We start from the raw sequence: 19,948 nt of genomic DNA on the forward strand, positions 1-19,948 counted from the left end.
TTCCTCTTCTTAAGAATCTTTACTAACTCAATCAACTTACCCTTCAATGTCCCTATGTTCCAAGACCCAACTCTTAACCTAAAAATTCCCTTGGCGCTCTTATCCCTGCCTCCGCCCCTAATCGAGGATATGACTTTAAACTAACATCGGACCTAAAAGCCACTAACACAAGATAATAGGTGTAAAAATAGAGAAGATTTCTCCAAAATTAAACACTAGAACAATAAAAATAATCGAAGAATCCACAATTAATGGAGAACAATGTAACTAACAGGCAAGAATAAGAGTAAATACTCAAGGGTTCACCAAAACCCAAAACAAATAGTCCAGAATTAGAGGCAGAGGAACTGACAACGATAATATTAAGGACCCGTTTGGTCGTGAGAATTTTTTTACTTTTTTCCCAATTTTTTTCAATTTATTTGAGAAATAGCATTTGGCCATGAAAATTCCAAACCTAAAATCCTATTTTCATTTTTTTTCACTTTCAGTACATTCAAACAACCAAATATTCTTTGCAAAAACTCTAACCAAACATAACTCTATTTTCAACTCCAACTTCAAAATTCCAAATCAAGTGAAAACTGGTTTTCATGACCAAACGCCTACTAAATAAGTATTGTTCACACCATATTTAAGAAAAGAGTACCAAAAAAGAAAAAAGAAATGTAGGATGATATTCCAAAATTGTCCATGGTCAAGTGGTAGTAGAGTTATCAGTATGGTCTTGGCCCCGATGGTAACTGCCCAACCCAACCCTTTATTTAAATAGGGTTGGTAAGATTCTTTGGCAGACGTATAAGTGAGGCAAAAGCCCCTCTCTTGGCCGCCGGCGCGCCGATGGTTGGTGAGCCGGCGCATGGTGGCGAAAAGAATAATAAATTAATTAATTTTCAAAAAAATATAAGTAAATTAAACAAAAAGATAAAAAGTAATGAGAAAAAAGAATGCACTTAGTACTAACTAGTAATTAGAAACTAGAGTAATACTTTTTAGTCTTAGAATTTATATTATGTTTAATTTCTTTTGAACGTGATCTGAATTAGTGATTAAAAATAATAATTTATATTTGTTCTCTTGAATTTTTTCTTCTGTGATATGGATTTGCGCAAGAATGGGTGATGGAAGATTCTATTTCATATTGCAAAAGTTTCATGTTCAAATTGTACCAAAAATCACTTAGAAAATGTTATTTCGGAAGATAAAAAAAACTTAAAGGGCTGGCCCGTCCTAGCTCGCGGCCCGCCTAGGGCAGGTTGGGCGCCATTTTGCGCAGTTGAGCCTTCGATTAAAAGGGCCACCCCGTCTGCTCATTTAATTAACTTTTTGGCACTTAGTACAAATTCAATTGGTTGGGCCAACCCATTTTGACACTCTAAGTGGTAGTAAAGTAAAATTACAAGACCCGCAAGGGTGGCTCAGTTGGTTGAGCATGGGGCTTTCATAATGGAGGTCTCGGGTTCGAAACCCCTTTTCTGACAGATGGGATTTCTTTTGGATCGAGCTCGTCGCATTCCAGAACTGCACAGTGTGGGTTCTCTTGTGTGATTTTTATTACACGGAAGATGAGTTTACATGTCCGCGCGCACCGAAGGGTAGCGGATGCGGGTTCTCATGTCATTAAAAAAAAAAAAAAAAAAAAAAAAAGTAAAATTACAAGATTAGCATATTCGGATAAAAAAAAATAAAAAAAAATGCTCCAGATCCATGTAGCCACGAGGGCCAGTCCACTGCATATATAGACATCCCCCACTACCAAACCCTAAAACCTCTTTTCTCGCATCGCTCTCTTTCGCCGTTCCACATACACACTTGGTAAACCCTCTCTTTTCCCTTCGATCTGTTTCTCCAATTTTTGTGACTCCTTATCAAGAATCTTGTTTCTCTGATTTGTAAAGAATTATTATTCCCGTTCTTTTCTTTGTATTTTTTCTATGATTCTAATTGATTACTTTTTCTTCTTTTGATGAAGGTTGAGCAAGTTTCAACTCTTGTGCAGCCATGGCTCTGGTAAGTTTCTTTGGTCTTTCTTGCCTTTTGTAATGATGTAAAAAAGATAGATCGGGGTTTTCTATTTTTGATAAAGATGTCTTCTTTATGGCTAATTCTTGAATCTGTTATTATAATTGGTCTTTTCTGATTGTGGGGTTGTTGAAGTATTGTACTTTATTTGGATAAGTTCATCTGGGTATTTGTGATAATTTTGTATGTATCTCATCTTGAATTAAGGGTAATAATATGTCTGTAAAATCTAAGCGGAGGTTAATTATTTTGCCTGTTGGCTATTTGAATTTGTCTTCTCTGAAAGCTGTTTTGCACAGAGAGTTTGAATTAGCGTGATTTGCAAACTTGTTTATTACGGAGAAATAGTGTTTTAATCGATATAAAATGGGACATTATACTTTGGGTGCGCTAAGCTACTTTGTAGTAGTAAAATGATTTAAAGAATAAGCACAGATGAGATGCCCAATTTTGTACCCTTTTTTTGTTGTGGATTTAATATCTTGACTATTATACCAGCATTTAAATTCTCTTCGTTATGTATGTTGCAGGTTTTGCACTCAACAAGTAACAACAAAAATGCCTCAAAGGCACTCATTGCTGCTGAGTACACTGGTGTAAAGGTTGAACTTGCAAAGGATTTCCAGATGGGTGTATCAAACAAGACACCCGAGTTTATCAAGATGAATCCAATTGGAAAGGTATGTTATTCTACTGAATGGTCTTTCATGTGCTTCAGTAAGATTTTGCTAATCTTGGTTTTTTTTTTTTGTCCTATAGATTCCTGTGCTTGAAACACCTGATGGACCTGTTTTTGAGAGCAATGCTATTGCACGTTATGGTGAGGCCACGTCTCATTTTCTTTTAGTTGACTTCTGTGATCATATGACGAAAGTTAAATCTGACACTGAACTTCGCTAATTCTCGTAGTTGCTAAATCGAAGCCCGACAGTACTCTTTTTGGCTCTTCATTGATTGAATATGTAAGTATTTCAATTGATTTAGTTTCTTAGTTTCATTCATCTAGCAGTTACATTTTCATTAATGAATTTCTTATTCCGCTATTTATTTTGAAATTCTCCTTGATAGGCTCAAATCGAACAATGGAATGATTTTTCTGCCACTGAGATTGATGCAAACATTGCACGTTGGTTGTACCCACGCCTTGGATATGGTGTACACATTCCTCCAGTATGTCTCGTTCTATGCATATTTTTTTTTTTCCTTTTTCTGAACCATTAGAACAAGTAAGTCAACTGAAATTCTTTTTGTTTTGCAAAAAGGCCGAGGAAGCTGCCATAGCTGGATTGAAGAGAGCTCTTGGTGCTTTGAACACCCATCTTGCATCTAACACATACTTGGTTGGACACTCAATTACATTGGCTGACATCATCATGGGCTGCAACTTGAGCATTGGTTTTAGGATGATAATGACTAAGAGCTTTACCAAGGAGTTCCCACATGTAGAGAGATACTTCTGGACTGTGGTTAATCAGCCAAATTTCTGCAAGATATTGGGTGAGGTGAAACAAGCTGAATCTGTCCCAGCTTTGCAATCCAAGAAGCCAGCGGAACCTGCAAAACCCAAGGCTGAGCCAAAGAAAGAGGTTAAGAAGGAAGAACCAAAGCCTGAAGAGGAGGAAGCTGCACCCAAGCCTAAGCCAAAGAATCCTCTTGATCTCTTGCCTCCAAGTAAGATGATTCTGGATGATTGGAAGAGGCTTTACTCCAACACCAAGACCAACTTCCGTGAGGTTGCCGTTAAAGGTACATGTTATTTTTTACTGTTATGTTACCTATCCCTCTTATTATAAATTTAGAGAGATTTTTAGCATGCTTTGTCTTGACCCGTTGACCGTCGGGTCATTTAAAGATCTTTGCTTTAAGTGCATGTTTAGTTTTCTTTTTTGTTTAACCTACAATCTGTTTGAAGGAAGGATGCCAGAGATCTGCTCTTTTCTTACGGAGTTGATTCTCTCTTTTGAATGATCAAATGTGCGATGTTCTATATCTGAGTGACATAGTTTTCGAAACGAACTTAAAAAAAATCAGTAGTCTGCACAGTAAAGTTTATATTCTGACCATTGTTTGTTTCACGTATAAACTTTTTGGGGAAAGGTGGGGGTTCAGAACCTAGTTATAGGAGAGGGAATTTTCTAATTTAGTGAAAACGCTTGAACTGGTTCCTTGTAACCTTACATTATACCTTTTTATGTTCTGCAGGTTTCTGGGACATGTATGACCCTGAAGGATATTCTCTCTGGTTTTGTGACTACAAGTACAATGATGAAAACACAGTCTCCTTTGTAACCTTGAACAAGGTTGGTGGTTTTCTGCAAAGGATGGATCTGGCACGCAAGTACGCGTTTGGTAAGATGTTGATCATTGGTTCTGAGGCCCCATTCAAGGTGAAGGGATTGTGGCTTTTCCGTGGAAAGGAAATTCCCAAGTTCATTATGGATGAAGTCTATGACATGGAGCTATATGAATGGAAGGAAGTAGACATCAACGATGAAGCCCAGAAGGAGCGTGCCAGTCAAATGATTGAAGATTTCGAGCCTTTTGAGGGAGAGGCTCTGTTGGATGCAAAGTGCTTCAAGTAAACACTCTGTTGCATGCGGCAATGTTTCCTTTTGCCTGAGGTTATAGTTTACTTATGTTTTGTCCTCCCAAATTTACTTAGATTCTTGTTTTAAACACTATCTTGTCTTTCCTTAGAGAAATTGTCTGTCTTTGTAGCGTGCTTTCTAAATTATTGATTTCACATAGTTCATGGGACATATATGTGGTTGAATTATGTTATCCTTTTCCAAGTAAAACAGTTTTGGCAGTGCAGTGCTTCTTTCTGGTGAATCATCCCTTCGCCAAGTTGTACGCTAACTTCTATGTAGGCGGATAAACTTTTGCATGATTTTTGTTAAGTAGTATCTTAGTTGAAAGTTATAAGATGTTAAGGCTGTGTCCACCCCCAAGGTTTTGGTCTAGTGATAAGATTGCAAGTTTGCAGCACGAGGTGCAAGTCACAAGTTCAAATTTTGCCCAAATCTAATCTTTGCCTCCGCTAGGGATTTCTTAATTCCTATGACAGAGGGCTGATATGAAAGATGGTATTTAAGTGGATTTATATTATATTTGTCTTTGGGAGCGCATCACTTTCGCCAGTTGAAGCATACTAGCTCTGTGGGCTCTTGTTCGAGACAGAAAAAAGAGGGATTAGAGCACCAAGCTCATTATGTGAAGTAGAAGTGTATACAGAGCTGAGTGGAGGCACAATTTTTATGCAGTTAATACAAGCCTGGTTGAGTTATGGTTTATGATGGTTTTAGGCTTTTAGCTAATGAGTAGTAGTCACGTTTTTATGCAGTTAATACGAGCCTCGTTGAGTTATGCTTTATGATGGTTTTAGGCGTTTAGCTAATGAGTAGTAGTCAGTTTAGTCTACGTTTTCGTTGGGATCTGATCTGCTTTGGTAATCAAGGTATTTCAATGGTAATTTTTTGCCAGGATTAGTTATGTAATTCCTTTTAATCAAACGACCTCCACTGTAAAACTGCATTAGAACCCGGGTGACTAGCAAATAAAGGAAAGAACTGTGGCCTAGTGATCTTTCATCAAATTTCCGCCATCCATTTTATCTCAACCAAACCACCAAAATGTATCGGTGAATATCACAATACACATGTTTGGTAAATATATTCAACTGAATATGGAAAAAAAAAAAAAAGAAAGAAAGAGATAAAGCTCATATTATGCTTAGGCATTTTGTTCAAGTAAAAAGGAGGATAAAATTCACTTATGCGGAGTGTTTTAAAAGGCAGTTTCAGGGTCGTTCGGGGAAGGGGCATTGGCAAAATGTTCCAAGGCTCACGTGCGGGGCTTAGTTCTTGTGAGGCTTACGCCTCAAGCGTCTGCCTGTACGCCCTAAACACGCCCAACGCTCGAGGCTCGCTTAACAGTTTTTACACAAATTATATGTTAAATTCCTTAATTAGAATCGTTGACTCTTATAATTCTTTAACAAATGAATGATACTTAATAGTTTTTCATCTATAGAAATAAGAAGATTGAGTGTAATTTAAATAACAAGTCGTAGTATTGCATATATTTGAGAACATCGTGAGGGTGAATATCACTTTATATTTCTTTTAAAAATACGTAACCGAATTATACATTTTTACTTGTCATTGGTCTTTTGTCCTATGTATCAAAATTATCATATTTTATTATTTTGTTATTTGAAAGTAATTTTATTTTTATTCATGAAAGAGTTATGTTTTAATTGTAATACTGAGATAAAATCAATAGTATGATAGCAAATATTGTTTTAAGAAATTGTAATTTTTTCATTGTTTGAAAGTTAAGATGTTATAGTTGATTTGCATTTCATAAAAGCTTTTATCTCATTGTATTGTTTATACTTGTAAAATTATGTTATATATAATTACAAGTTGTAAGTGGCGTATAATAGATTGCTTTGATTAGTTTTTTTTTTTCCTGAGGATCATGCATTATATATATATATATATATATATATATATATGTATATTTCATTTATTTACAGTTATCTTTTATTTTTTAATGTAATTTTACATGTTTATAAGTATTCATTATAATTATATTATTTTACGAAATACTAAAAAATAAATACCCATGGGGCATACGCCTCATGCCTCGGGCTTACGCCTCGCCGAGGCATATGTAAAACGTCCCATCTTACGCTCCCACCTTTTAAAACACTACTTCTGCAATGCAGATCCCATCTCATGTGTTTGAATCATCAGGGTGAATGGGTCAACCTCAACCATTTGTTTGTGTTATGTACATGAGCATTTTTTTTTTTTTTTGGGTAACGAGTTTAGATACCTCAATTTGGCTTGATAGAACATGCTATGGAGAAAAAACGATTTAAAACAAAATGGAAATGGTCAAACTTGTCCTACTATGCAAAAAAGGATGAAGTTTACTTTGGTTAAACTATTCGTATAAAAATACCCCGCTGTTACTAAATGTTTTAAATATACCCTTCCTCTGTTAGGGCTATACTCAATCTCACATGACATGACATGTGATGAGGTGAAGCATATCATCTCAGAGCTCCAATCCATTTTACCCCTGGTTCTTCCATCACTAGCACTTTCTTCTCCTCCATCACCTTGACGCTGTTAACTATTTTGGAATTTGTCTTTTTCGTTACTCTTTCTGTCCTAATTTAAGTGTCTTACTTGTCTTTGAAACACTCTATTTCATGCTAGTCTTGCACAATTGATTCACCTTTCAAAGTTGTGATCTCGAATCCCCTTCCGACATAGTTTATACAAAGAAAAATTCAATAATTTTTTTTTGTCCATTCGAAGGTTCTAATATTTTAAAAAGTAACATGAAAGATATTCTAATTAGGGAAAATTAAACTAAATGCTCATGTACTATGACTCAACTGCAAATACACCCTCTGTATTTTAACATTAAATATTTACATCCCTTATTTAATCTTGCAGAAATTTAACGGTATTATCCATATTTTTCAAAATCAAGCTCACGTAACTCATCTACTATAACTTATACATGTATTAGCTATGCGGGTTTCTATATTGCAAACCAACACCGTATTAATTTTATACATGAATAACTTACCTCCTAACCAGCTACCAAAAGTGGCATTACTTATTCATGATTTAATACCTGCATAACTCACCTCCAAACCACTACCAAATGACCCCTAAAGGTTAGTCTAGATAGGCTTGAGAAGCTATTTGATTGTATTTAGACTTCCTCAATCCTTTTCTCCATGTATTATGTGTATATAACAGACACGTGAAAGAATACAAAATCATATTTGGTCTTCATATCTTGAGCTGTCACGCTAAGTTACATACATAGCTCATGTTTTAAGAAGAGATAATACATAATAACCCCCGTGAACTTGTACCTTATTTAAAAAAGGTAAAAGGTGTAAATATATTCTTCAATTTTGCGATTTAGAGCAGATATACCTTCGTTATAAATGTAGTATAAATATACCTGTTTTGCTGACAGAATTTTTTCTAAAAATCATTTAGTTTATTTTTTAATTAAAAAAATACCACGTGGCTTACCCATTTTTTTTAGGAGACATATTTTTCTAAAGCCACATGATAATTTTTTTTTCTGGTGAGTCGGGTCTAGATCATTTAAATTTTTTTTTTTTTTTTGTGGGGATTGCCCCTTCAAAAGCACTACTTTAATTATTGCCCCTTAAATTGGCGGTCTTTAAATTTTGCCCTTCGCTAGAAGCCCCTTGGCTCCGGGTTCGAACCCTCGCTAAGTCAAAAAGTAAAAAAAAATCGCAAGGCATAAGTTGGGATTCGCAAGCCAGAGTTTTGCATGCCTCAAGCAGAATTTTGAATGCAAACTCTACTTGCAGGCATACAAAACTCTACCTGCAGGCAGAGTTTGCAAAACTCTACCTATAGGCATATAAAACTCTGCCTGCAGGTAGAGTTTTACATTCAAAGCTCTGCCTGAGGCCTAACTTTGCTATGCCTCAGGCAGAATTTTGAATACAAACTCTACCTGCAGGCAGAGTTTTAAACTCTACCTGCAGGTAGAGTTTTGCTACAAACTTTGCCTTGCGATTTTTAATTTTTTTTTTTTTTGACTGAGCCGGGATTCGAACCCCAAACCTCATGGTATTAGGCGAAGGGTAAATATTAAAGACCACCAATTTAATGGGCAAAAATTAAAGACCACCCCAAAAGAAGGGCATTCCTGCAAATTGCCTATTAAAAAATGGGTAGACTTATTTTTTTTAAAACGAACCTGACCCGACCCACTAGAATTTTTTTTACCATGTGGGGTTAAAAAAATATGTCTACTAAAAAAATGGGTAGACTTTTTTTAAGCCACATGACATTTTTTTAATTAAAAAATAAGGTAAATGATTTAAAAACAAAAAATCCCATTTGCGAAAAGGGCATATTTGTATAAGGGCAGTGGTATATTTGCATCATTTTGTAACGGCAAGGGTATGTATATACCACTTTTTTAATGGGGGTAATATCTGCTCTAAATCGCAAAGTTGAGGAGTATATTTGCACCTTTACCCTTTAAAAAAACATTTCAACTTTGTGGTGCGGGGGCGGGCGGGTGGGGGGGTTGGTTTCTATTATTCTCCTGAATCAATTTAAAGAGGAATTAACAACCTCTTTTATATCTATGTCGCATGAGGCATGTGATTTAATCTATTTAAGAAATTGAGCAACATAAATATTGTTAAAATTTTATTTTTATAGCATTTTCTTTTATTTAATGTATTTTCTCATCTTTTTCTTTTCATTTTCTTATTTTCTCTTGTTATTGTGTTATATTCTTGTTTTCTTTCTCCATTTTTTTTTTTTTTTTTTACGTTCTTCTTCTTCTTCATAGAACTTAAATCTTCATCGTTGTTCGGAGCTTTTAAGCTATAAATTTGGAGGTTCCACTTTTAGTTTCTTCCTTACATATTATATCTTGACCTTCTCTTACCTATTACTTAACTGAAAAATATCAAGTTTTGCCCATATTTGTTTTTACCTGTCTCTTTGCTGGCGACGGAAAAAAAATTCCGGCAAAAAGAGGCCATTGAGGATTATTTTTGGTAAAGATAGTATGTTTTCAGTCTCTTCTGTTTGATATTGGGAGTTTGAGTTTACAAAGGAAGTCTGAGAAAGTGTTTTGAAAGAAAAACATACCACTTCGTAGGTAAAAATGGCTGACGCCAATGAATAAATTTTCCGGCAAATAAAACAATTCCACATCCCTTTAACTTATTCCATTGCCCTTTTTCTCTTCTTTCATTTATAAAACCCATCAATTAATTTGTCTATAAAGAAAGAAATAAGAAAAGAAGAAAGAGAGCGATGTGGAATAGGGGTGAGCATAGTACGCTAGATATCGATTACCATATCAAAAATGAATTTTTTTTATACCGCTATTATTATGATAGCTGGTTTGCATTTAAAAAAATTTGGTATTCGGTATTTATAAAGAAAATACCGAAATACCGAATAACGTACCGAAGTATATAATTACATATACAATTTATATATATTAGTATTATAATACTTACAAATATATAAATTAGTATTAGTACAAAATAAATTGTTTAAATGTTGGGATTTTGACTAATCTACCTTGATTGAAATGCCCTTTTGTGTAATGGATTTACGAAGAGAATTGCTTCTACTTTCTTTAGAATATTTTTACACGTGTAGGTGTTAATACGATATAATTGAGACGTTTCTTAAATAACCGAAGTCATAACATTCTGTTATATGAGTATATGTAAGTTGAAGTCGAACAAATTATGATTACCGACCGTATCGCGAAATACCAAAATCAAACTTAAAATACCGAACCATACTGAATTAATTTGGTTTGGTGACGACACAGTATTTTTAAAAGTCAAGTACTAAAATTACCTTACCGAAATTTTCAACACAGCACCATACCCATCCCTGGTATGGGAGAAGTGATGAAGGGAAAATGAAGTCCGTGAGATGAGGGATAAAGAGAAAAGGGGAAAAAAAGAGAAAAGAAGTAAAGAAAAAGAAAAAGGAAAAAAAAAAAACATATTAAAATACTTAAAAATAGAAAATTGACGTCTCAAAATAGGATTGGTGTCTGATGAACACACCCTCTTTAAAACTGATATTGATCTTGGAAGGTTGTATTAATTTCACTTTGAATTAATTCAAGGGGTAATAGGACTCTGCAAAGTTAATGTGTCTCTTGGAAATAAGGTAGTATAATTTCAGGGGGGTAATTATATACGTATTATCTCTTTTAAGAAAAATAAAAACTTACATACTTAACTAGAAATGATATTTAAATTAATCTTTATGTAGGATATTTATAATACAGGGGCTCTAAATATTTGTTTTTAATGCTTTAGAGATGCATTTGTATTTGAGTCACATTGTGCGGTTTAGTGTAATTTATCTTTATACTAGTTGCGGAAGATCCATGCTAAGTCCGGGTCCAAACTCAAAATTTATAAATAAAAAATATTAAATAAGTATAACGTGCCACATTTTTTTGCCGTATAATTAATTTAATGTATTGGCAATTTAATGATATATTATTGATAAGTTTTATAATTATTAAAGTTTCTTCATAACATAATTAGATAATTTTTAACGAAAAATTTATTTATGAGGAGAAAGTTAAGTAGAAAAAATAGTAAATATCAAAGGGACACAAGTGGTTTAATATGATAGTTACAACTTGCAAAGATCATAAATGGAGAAATATTTTCGTATTTTTTGAATTTGTGTGATTTTATTTATAGATAAAAAAATGATTTGTTTAATTATTTATTAATTTTCTCTTATTATTTTGTGTCAAGGGTTTATGCAGTTAAATGTGAAGCTTAACCGTAGTTTTAGATGAAATTCAAGAAATAACCTATATTTATTAAAATGAACCTCAAGAATCAAAAAACTTTAATTCTTCATATATACTTTATGCTTAAAAAGATTAAATTTAGTTAACCAAACAGGAGATTTTAAAGATAGCCCGATCTTGACTGATAACACTGCCCTCATTTTCGACACTATATGACATCATTTAATAAATTTTACTTTCTGTATTTAGAACAAATCATAGATATTTCAAAGGCGATGTATAAAATTGTCCATAAGTTTGTTATTCAGTTAAAATTACATTCTTGAAATTTTAACTTATGTGTGTGTGTGTATATATATATATATATATATATATATATATATCAATTAATATTAATTTTTCGTTCACCATATTAATCTCTCTCCATATTTATCAGACTAAGGATAAAGGTGAAAAAAATAATTAAATCTATCTTGATTTTCTAAAATAACAAATATTTTAGATAAAATAGACCAAAAAGACTAAATAATTTTTAAAGCCATACCTGAAAATCATTTTAGTACAAATCTTTTAGACACATATGAGCTTGCTTACATGTAAGTAAAGAAATTTTAGAAATTTTCAAATTCCATAAAGCAAATATAAAGTAAAAGAAATGCCTACATGTAAGAATCTATAACAAACGAACCAATACAGGAGGAAAAAAGTCGCAGAATAATAAACAACAAATGAAAAAGGAAAAGAGAGAGCAACAAGAACAAGAATATTTAGCGAAGAAATGATTGTTTTTTTAGGTTAACAGGTAAGATCAATAGAAGAAAATAACAGGAGAAATAAGGTAGGAGGTTCGACAGCTTTTGAAAAATAGACTATAAGAACAAAAAGTAAATTTGACTTTAGAAAATAAGGTCATGATCTAGAAGTAATTAATTGAAAAGTTTGATATTAATTTGAAAACTTTTTTGAGGACTATAAAAGCCCCTTAGTTATCCCTTATATATAGTAGTAAAACTACATTACATAGTTTAAATAAGGGAAAGACTTATTTATAAACTAGTATAGTATACACGCTTTGCGCGTGACCAAAATGCGTGCCTCTTTTGATAACAAACATTACAAAAAATTTGCATTTGCTACGAACTTCAAAATTAATCAGTTGCAAAATTGCTTGTAACTAAATTTTTGTACATATAATTTAATGTTCGATTTTAACTTGGACTCCATAGTGATTGCTTCATTTCAATTATCAATTTTATTTTGTTTTATCAAAGCACCGTTTATCTATTAAATCCTTCAATTTAGATATCTTAACAATTAGAATTTGATAAAAACAATAATAGATTAATGTGCATTTGTGTTTAGATGCAAAATTCATCAAATTAATCACAATAATTGATTAATAAAAATGATTAAATTTTAGTCTTTTCGAGAAATTATTATGTCATTTTTTTGAACGTTTATTATATCATTATGTTCAAATAACAAAAAAAAATTCAACTAAAGAAAGATATATTTCTTGAAAATATGCTCTGTTTTTCTTTTTTCCCCTTTTCCCTTTTCTTGGGTTGATTCTTCAACTAAAGAAAGATATATTTCTTGAAAACATGCTCTGTTTTTCTTTTTTCCCCTTTTCCCTTTTCTTGGGTTGATTCTTATTCTTAATTTTTCCCCCTTGAATGTTATATGTTTGTTTGTAATATAGTGATGGAATTTGTTCTTTTTAATTTAAGTTTATAGAATTTTTTATTGTTATTCAGTCAAAGTTCATAAAAATTATAAGGCAATTTTAGCCTATATTCTTATGTGCTAGAATAAAGATTTTATCCAATGTAAAATTTATTTTTATTGGGTTAAAATCTAATTTTAGTCTATATTCTTATGTGCTAGAATAACGATTTCATCCAATGTAAAATCCATTTTTATTGGGTAAAAAGGGCGAACACATTTTGCTAAGAATTTTCGTTACCTTGTCTCAAAGAGTACAATTTTTTTTAATTTTTTTTTTTTTTTAAAATTAATCCTCATCTCAAGTTCAAATATCATCTAGAGTACTACTAATGTAACTAATTTTAGATGATTATATCAAGCTGGGGCTTTTTGTAGACTTTGAGGAGAATTCTCTTATCAGAAATAGATGGTCCAAACTAAAGTAATTAAGTAAGCATAAGAGAACTAATAATTCCTTCAGTGAATGGATTGTTTTGTTCATGTTCTTCCTTAATGATTTGAAGTCATCTAAAACTTAAAAAGATCTCAACATGTCTTTGCATTTTACATAATCATTATAACATCTCTTTGTTTATCACAAACCAAACTTATGATTGTTGACTCCTCAGACCTTTCAACCATTGTCTGTAAGAATTCCTTAAAGTTGAATTCAGAAAAGGTGCATTACTAAGGTGTTTTTGTCTCTACTACCACTCTTAAAAAGTATATGCAATTCTTTGTATATCTATTTCTTTTCTAACGATGTTTTATTAGAATATTAACAATTAGCAGAAACACTTTTGTATACTCTAACCCAGGTTTGCCTACTCAATTAATTTTTAAGGATAAGTGTTATATCAAAATTTTAATAACTCAAACAATATAAATTACTAACGGAATGATAGATGCATGAAAGAAGTTGGCAGAAGAACAAAGGCAATTATCGATCAGAAGTGGTTTGTGAAATCTAATAACAAAGGTAGATATAAAAAACAACTGATTACCTGTGCTGCAGTGCTTTATTACATCATATTATGTAATGAAACAAATAGTATAAAATAACTTACCATGAAATAAAGGAAAGAGAGAACAATATTGTTCAATGCTGTCAAATACGTCTGCGTGGATGCGAAACAACTAACTTTAATATTGTTCTCTTCATCTTTATGTCTAAACCCTTGGAGAATAGGCTGATAAATGAATTAACCAACCAGGAAATTAAACCCTAGTATCCCCGGAGAATAAAAAATTGGGATATTGATGGACGTTTGAAACCTTTTTTAATAGGGACACTAAATAGTAATAAGTTTCCTACTTATGCTATTGTTCTATTTCCTTTTGAATCTAAGCCAATTATGACTTCTTCTTTAATAAGGATATTATTAAATAGTAATAAGTTTGTTCTCCTATTAATTCAATTTTTTCCTTTTTGGTTAACCTCCGAAAATTTGGTTCCTATTAAACAACTTGTTCTTCTTTTTCCTTTTCTATCATGCGAATTTTGTGTTGACTAAAAAAAAATTATAATAATTTGAAAAAAATAGTAAATGACGATTTTGTCTATTGTATAGTGTCTTTTAATAAAGGGCAAAAAGTTCAATTAATATTTCTAAGGCCCTTCATGCTTTTAATATAGTATTAGTATCTACGAACGTGCCTCACACGTTAATATCATGTCAATTTTTTAGCAAGTGCTTTGAATCTAAAAACTCGTTGAAATTATCAGAATTATAGTTAGAGTAGAGAAACCAAAACAAAAACTAACTGGCAAACAAATTATTATTTGAGAATATCCAAAGAGAAAGAGAAGGACAAATATGTTAGTTGTTCATGAATGCAATAATATTAAACCAAACTAAAGTTAAGTTTTCAAAGTCAAGGTGCCTTTCCCTTTTCCCTTTTTTTGCCTTACCTCTTACTGAAGTGAAACAACTGATTGTTGTCTACCTTTGATTCTGTCTTCCGGGTGAAGGCCTCTCTTCCCCTCACTCTCCTTTCCCTAATACGAACCTTGAGTCATCAAATTCGAGTGGCTGAAGCTGAAGCAGCTACTTTCGAAGTAACAGAAAGAAAAGCAATGACTGGAGTGGGAGAGTCAAAGTCGAAAAGAGGATTCCTCATTTCTTTAATCACCTGTATCGCATAAAATTATTTTGAGAATTACATTGATCATCAGTTCCTTTTTGCAGACTAATTGCCTGTTTGGCCTAGCTTCTAAAACAAGTCTCCAAAATATTTGAAAAGTTCTTTTAAAAAAAAAAAAATTAGTGAGAAGAGGGGGTTTGTGTTTGACTAATTAATTTAAAAAATACTTTTGAATAACAATTAGTGTTTGACCAAACTTTTAAAAAGTGCTTCTAAATGTATTTTTCTCAAAATTATTTTTCGAAAAAGTACTGATGGAAAAAACTAGATTTTTTTTTTTAAAACTTTTGAGGAACAGTTTCTACTATTTCTCAAAAGTACTTATTTTCTCTTAAAAGCTTGATCAAACACATCACTTTTTTAAGATAAACAGTTTTGACCTCCCAAAAGCTTGACCAAACCGGATATAATATTATTGTATTGTGAATAATTAGTGGCGGAACCAGGAGTAAGGGGATTCGAAAAAAAAAAAATTATTATGCCAAGGGGATTCAACAACTTGTATATGCAAAAAAAAACATTTTTGCCCTGTCGACATAGTATAATTTTTCAATGAAGGGGGTTCAATCGACACCCCTTGCACCCTCTGGCTCCGCCCCTGCCAACAATGTTGATCTCAAGTTGGACATGGAGTTTTCAACAATGTTAATAATTTTTACTCAAATTCAAATATAACAAAACTCAAGCTTTCCAAATCGAAGTAACGACTCATAACTTGGGAAGGGAGCGGGTATTTAACATAATTTATAGTCTACATATCTAGTCGTATTAATTCTTGCTATTAGAACCTATTAGCTTTCGTTCATCGTTAGTATTTTAAAATATTCAAGAAATTCGTTAGTATTTTAAAATATTCAAGAATTGAATTGCTGATATGTTTTTTGAAAAAGTAAAATTAAAACATCGGAATCTTAGCTGAGAAAAATTATAATTAAAATATATTATGTCACAAAGGCCAAACAAGTAATAATTAAGATACATGAGCACTTATGGTCCTACGAGTTATATTCTGCATATTATTTTAAGTTAATTGGAATAGCTATGAAGAAAATAATAATGTTAAAAATAACAATGACATTTTGATTGAAAGAAAAAACCTAAATATATCAATTGGATGATTAAATAAAACAAAATTATTCATAGTTACAACTGCACTACGAAACATTAATTTACTAAGCTTGAGATTATAGAATTTTGAGTCCTTTCCTAAGAACTCAAACGTGTACTGTTTTTAGTTATGTCCTTTCGTGGTGAGCTATTGTCAAAACTAATATAAACAATTAAGGGTATAAAGGTCGTTCAATATTTAAAGGCTATTTTGGTCAACCAACATTTATATTCATGCTTTTAAAATAACTAGTCTCTATAAACGTGCAGTTGCACGTTATTTCCAGTCAATCTCAATCATAGTAAAATATATTAGATAAAATTATTTGTAATTGTATATAGATTGTAAGAGCCCAATTTCTCTTGTTTTACTTTTTATTTTTTTTGTTATATGTTTCTCCATTTTGTTATAATGATAGCAATAATGGATATAATTATTTTAACACGCGTGTAAGGCACGTTCATACAAATTTAAGTTCATCGTAAAAGTAAAATACAATATTTAAAACGGAAAAATCAAGTTCTCCCGTCACCGTAAATTTTTATGACTTCATGGTAGTTTTCGTGTATTTTCTTTCAATTAGACATTTTATATCTTCTGACTTGCAAAAGATAACCAAAAATTATGATAGATATTCTTGTTTTTTCTCATCCTCCTAATTTGTTTAAGCACATCCGTATTGATTCTCATAAAAATATCCGGTTGCCATTCAACGTTGAGTTTATCATACAAAAGTCATTATTCTAGCATTTATATAAATGTGGTTCAACTTAAAGTTTATCACACAAAAAGACACTTTTCCCATTTTTTGTTTACGCAAAAGTCATCCAACTTAAAGTTTATCACTCAAAAAAACACTTTTCTCTTTTTTGTTACGTAAAAGTCATCCAACTTAAAGTTTATCACACAGAATTACTTGTTTATCTTTTATTGCGTAAATGTCATTCAGCTTTGGCCAAGTTAACTAAAAAGTAAATCTCACATGAATTTTATATTTGATGTCGAAAATATGACATGGCACTCCAAAATAGAAAAGTAAACTTTCTGTGATAAACTCAAGTTAAATAACCACCAGTGAAATTTACTCGTCTATCGTCTATGCCTGAAATTTCTGTAAATTGTTTTATTTTTATATTGAGCTAAATACTTGAATACAAAAATACAAAAATTCCTTTATTATCTATAAGTATTAATGAAGATAACTAATTTATCAATATGATTGTAGTCTAATTTAGTAATATTCTATTATTAGTTAATTGCAAATTTAAAGTCCTAGATGTTGGATAAAAAATTTAGGATTATAATTTTATCCAACATTTACTATACTCTGTGTCTCAAAATAAATACTTTTACTTTAATATAATAAACTCTTCTTCAATCTTAAAAAACAAAACGTATGAGATAATGTAATACCTAAGCCTATTAAAATATGATTTACTAATAATCTAATAATTTTCTATGTTAACTTTTTAAGTTTTAATACGGACAACGCTTACTTTCGATCACAAAGTTAATCCTAGGCCAATAAGGCTACTGGTTGGATATGTCCTTACTTGAACACGATAGTAAAACTCGTTAATAATTAGATTAGGAACAAAATTCAGAAGTAGTACTTGTTTTAAATTCTACTTTCAATTATGATATTTATATTTACCAAAATAGCCAATACAAACATGGTTGAATTATACTAAAAGGCTATATAAATCGTTCAATATTTGAAGGATATTTCGGTCAACCAACATTTATATTCATGCTTTTAAAATAGTATAGATAGATAGATAGATAGCTATAGATAGATTATAGTAACATTTTAGTTAATTTTAAAATTCCTAATATTAGAATTTTTACATAGTTTACATAGTTTGTACTATATATGGAGAGAGAAATTTGACCGTATTTGAAGATAGTAAAATACTTGTATTTATGGTTAAAAAACTGAAATTGAAGAAGTTGATGTTAATCTATCTCTTCGTTAGCGTAGTGGTGAAGTTAGGACTCTTCTTATAGACTGTAGTGAAGCTTTTTAGGGTAGCCAGTGTTGTTTGTGAAACGAGGTCTCTTCAACATGGCTTTGATTCCTTGCGAAGATGAAGGTATTTATTTAGTATTTACATACGCACACACAGAGAATACTCAAGGCTTTGGTTCTTTTTCTTCTGTGTTTTTTTACTCTTTTGATCACCATCACTTAACCTTGCAACTCTGGGTTCTTGGTCTCTTTTTTTGCCCCATCAAATTTAAAGTTTTTTTTTTTATGTTTAACTTACATAAACAGTTATAGCTTCTAGGCTTCTAAATAACTGCTACGTTTTATAATTACAATTTATAGCTATGTTTTACCTGTTTCGCGTATATTCAGATGTATTCAGATACACAGTTTCAAAATACAATCAGCCAAATACATATGTATATGAATCAGTCAAACAACACATACAGTCAAATACTTTACTTTGCCAAAATACAGTCAGTCAAAACATATCTATATATGGATCGGTCAAAGAACACATATAGTCAAATATACATCCAGTTTGCTCAAAAACTACGGTTAGCCAAATACATATACCTACCTTATAGCTACGAGCTGTAAATAAGCTACGAGCTGTAAATAAAAATAACTTGTATATAGGGTTTGTAATAAAATTAAAATGTAAATACCTCTTATACGTTAGTTACACCGTTAATTTTTTTTTTAATTTACTCCATTTGGTTTTTTCTATATGACGTTACTATTTTATTTAAAAAGATTTTTTTTTTTTCTTTTGGAATATTGATTTTTTTTTGGGGGGGGGGGGGGTTGGTTGGTGTTGTATTTCTTCTTTTTCATGTTGGGGTATGATTTTCTTTGATTGTGGAAATTTGAAAATGTGCAGCGGTTACTGTGGAAGTTAGGGAGGCATCCCCATCACACTACTTGATGAAGTTTGAATCTTTTTCCAAGCTATCAGAGAATGGCATTGACAAGTATGAATCCAATGAATTTGAGGCCTTCAGCTATAAATGGTAATGAATAAGCTACTTTTATTTTCTCCGAATTTTTGTTTTTATAATCAAGGGTGTTTTGAATTTCCCTTGCATGTTTCCAGAAAACAAATTTTGGGTTTGAGAGTGTTCACTTAAAAATTTGTATATATACTTGCAGAACTATATGGAAAATATGTTTATACTTGAAAGCTAAATTTAGTTGCTATTGATGCAGATTGCTCATATTGCATTTTTAGTGCTTTCTTCCTGTGTATTTGATTCTAACATTTCTGGTTAAGATTAAGTTTGATAGTTAAGAGTATACTAAGGAATAATTATTATTCAGCCCACTAAACGTAAAAAGGGCAGCCCAGTGCACAAAGCATCCCACGTTAGTACGGTCCGAGGAAGGGCTGCACCCCAAGGGGGTGTGATGTAGACAACCTACCTTAATGCAAGCATTAGTGGCTGCTTCCACGGCTTGAACCCGTGATCTATAGGTCACACAGAGACAACTTTACCGTTGCTCCAAGACTCTTCTTCCAATCCTCTAAAAGTCAACTCTCTAAAAATCAACTCACTACGTGCTTTATATTATTTAAAAACACAAGTTACACTTTATTAATGCATATTTATGATGTTTTCTCGTCCTCTTCATGCGTTTGA

General features: G+C 31.8%; 1 protein-coding gene across 2 annotated transcripts; it reads left to right on the top strand.

The window, feature by feature from the left end:
• The first annotated feature begins 1,928 nt into the window (after positions 1–1,928).
• Positions 1,929–4,854, top strand: LOC132034288 (elongation factor 1-gamma 2-like). 2 transcript variants are annotated; one of them, XM_059424592.1, is made up of 7 exons: positions 1,929–2,010; positions 2,553–2,702; positions 2,782–2,842; positions 2,932–2,984; positions 3,091–3,192; positions 3,285–3,768; positions 4,225–4,854. In XM_059424592.1, the coding sequence occupies exons 1-7, from the start codon at positions 2,002–2,004 to the stop codon at positions 4,602–4,604; spliced, it is 1,239 nt and encodes a 412-aa protein (XP_059280575.1). In that variant the 5' UTR covers positions 1,929–2,001; the 3' UTR covers positions 4,605–4,854. The 2 variants fall into 2 exon arrangements, with proteins under 2 accessions (XP_059280575.1, XP_059280574.1); XM_059424591.1 differs by lacking the exon at positions 1,929–2,010 and having other exon boundaries at positions 2,529–2,702.
• Positions 4,855–19,948: the final 15,094 nt, after the last annotated feature.

Source organism: Lycium ferocissimum, chromosome 10 (assembly GCF_029784015.1).
Source record: "Lycium ferocissimum isolate CSIRO_LF1 chromosome 10, AGI_CSIRO_Lferr_CH_V1, whole genome shotgun sequence".
Taxonomy (NCBI): domain Eukaryota; kingdom Viridiplantae; phylum Streptophyta; class Magnoliopsida; order Solanales; family Solanaceae; genus Lycium; species Lycium ferocissimum.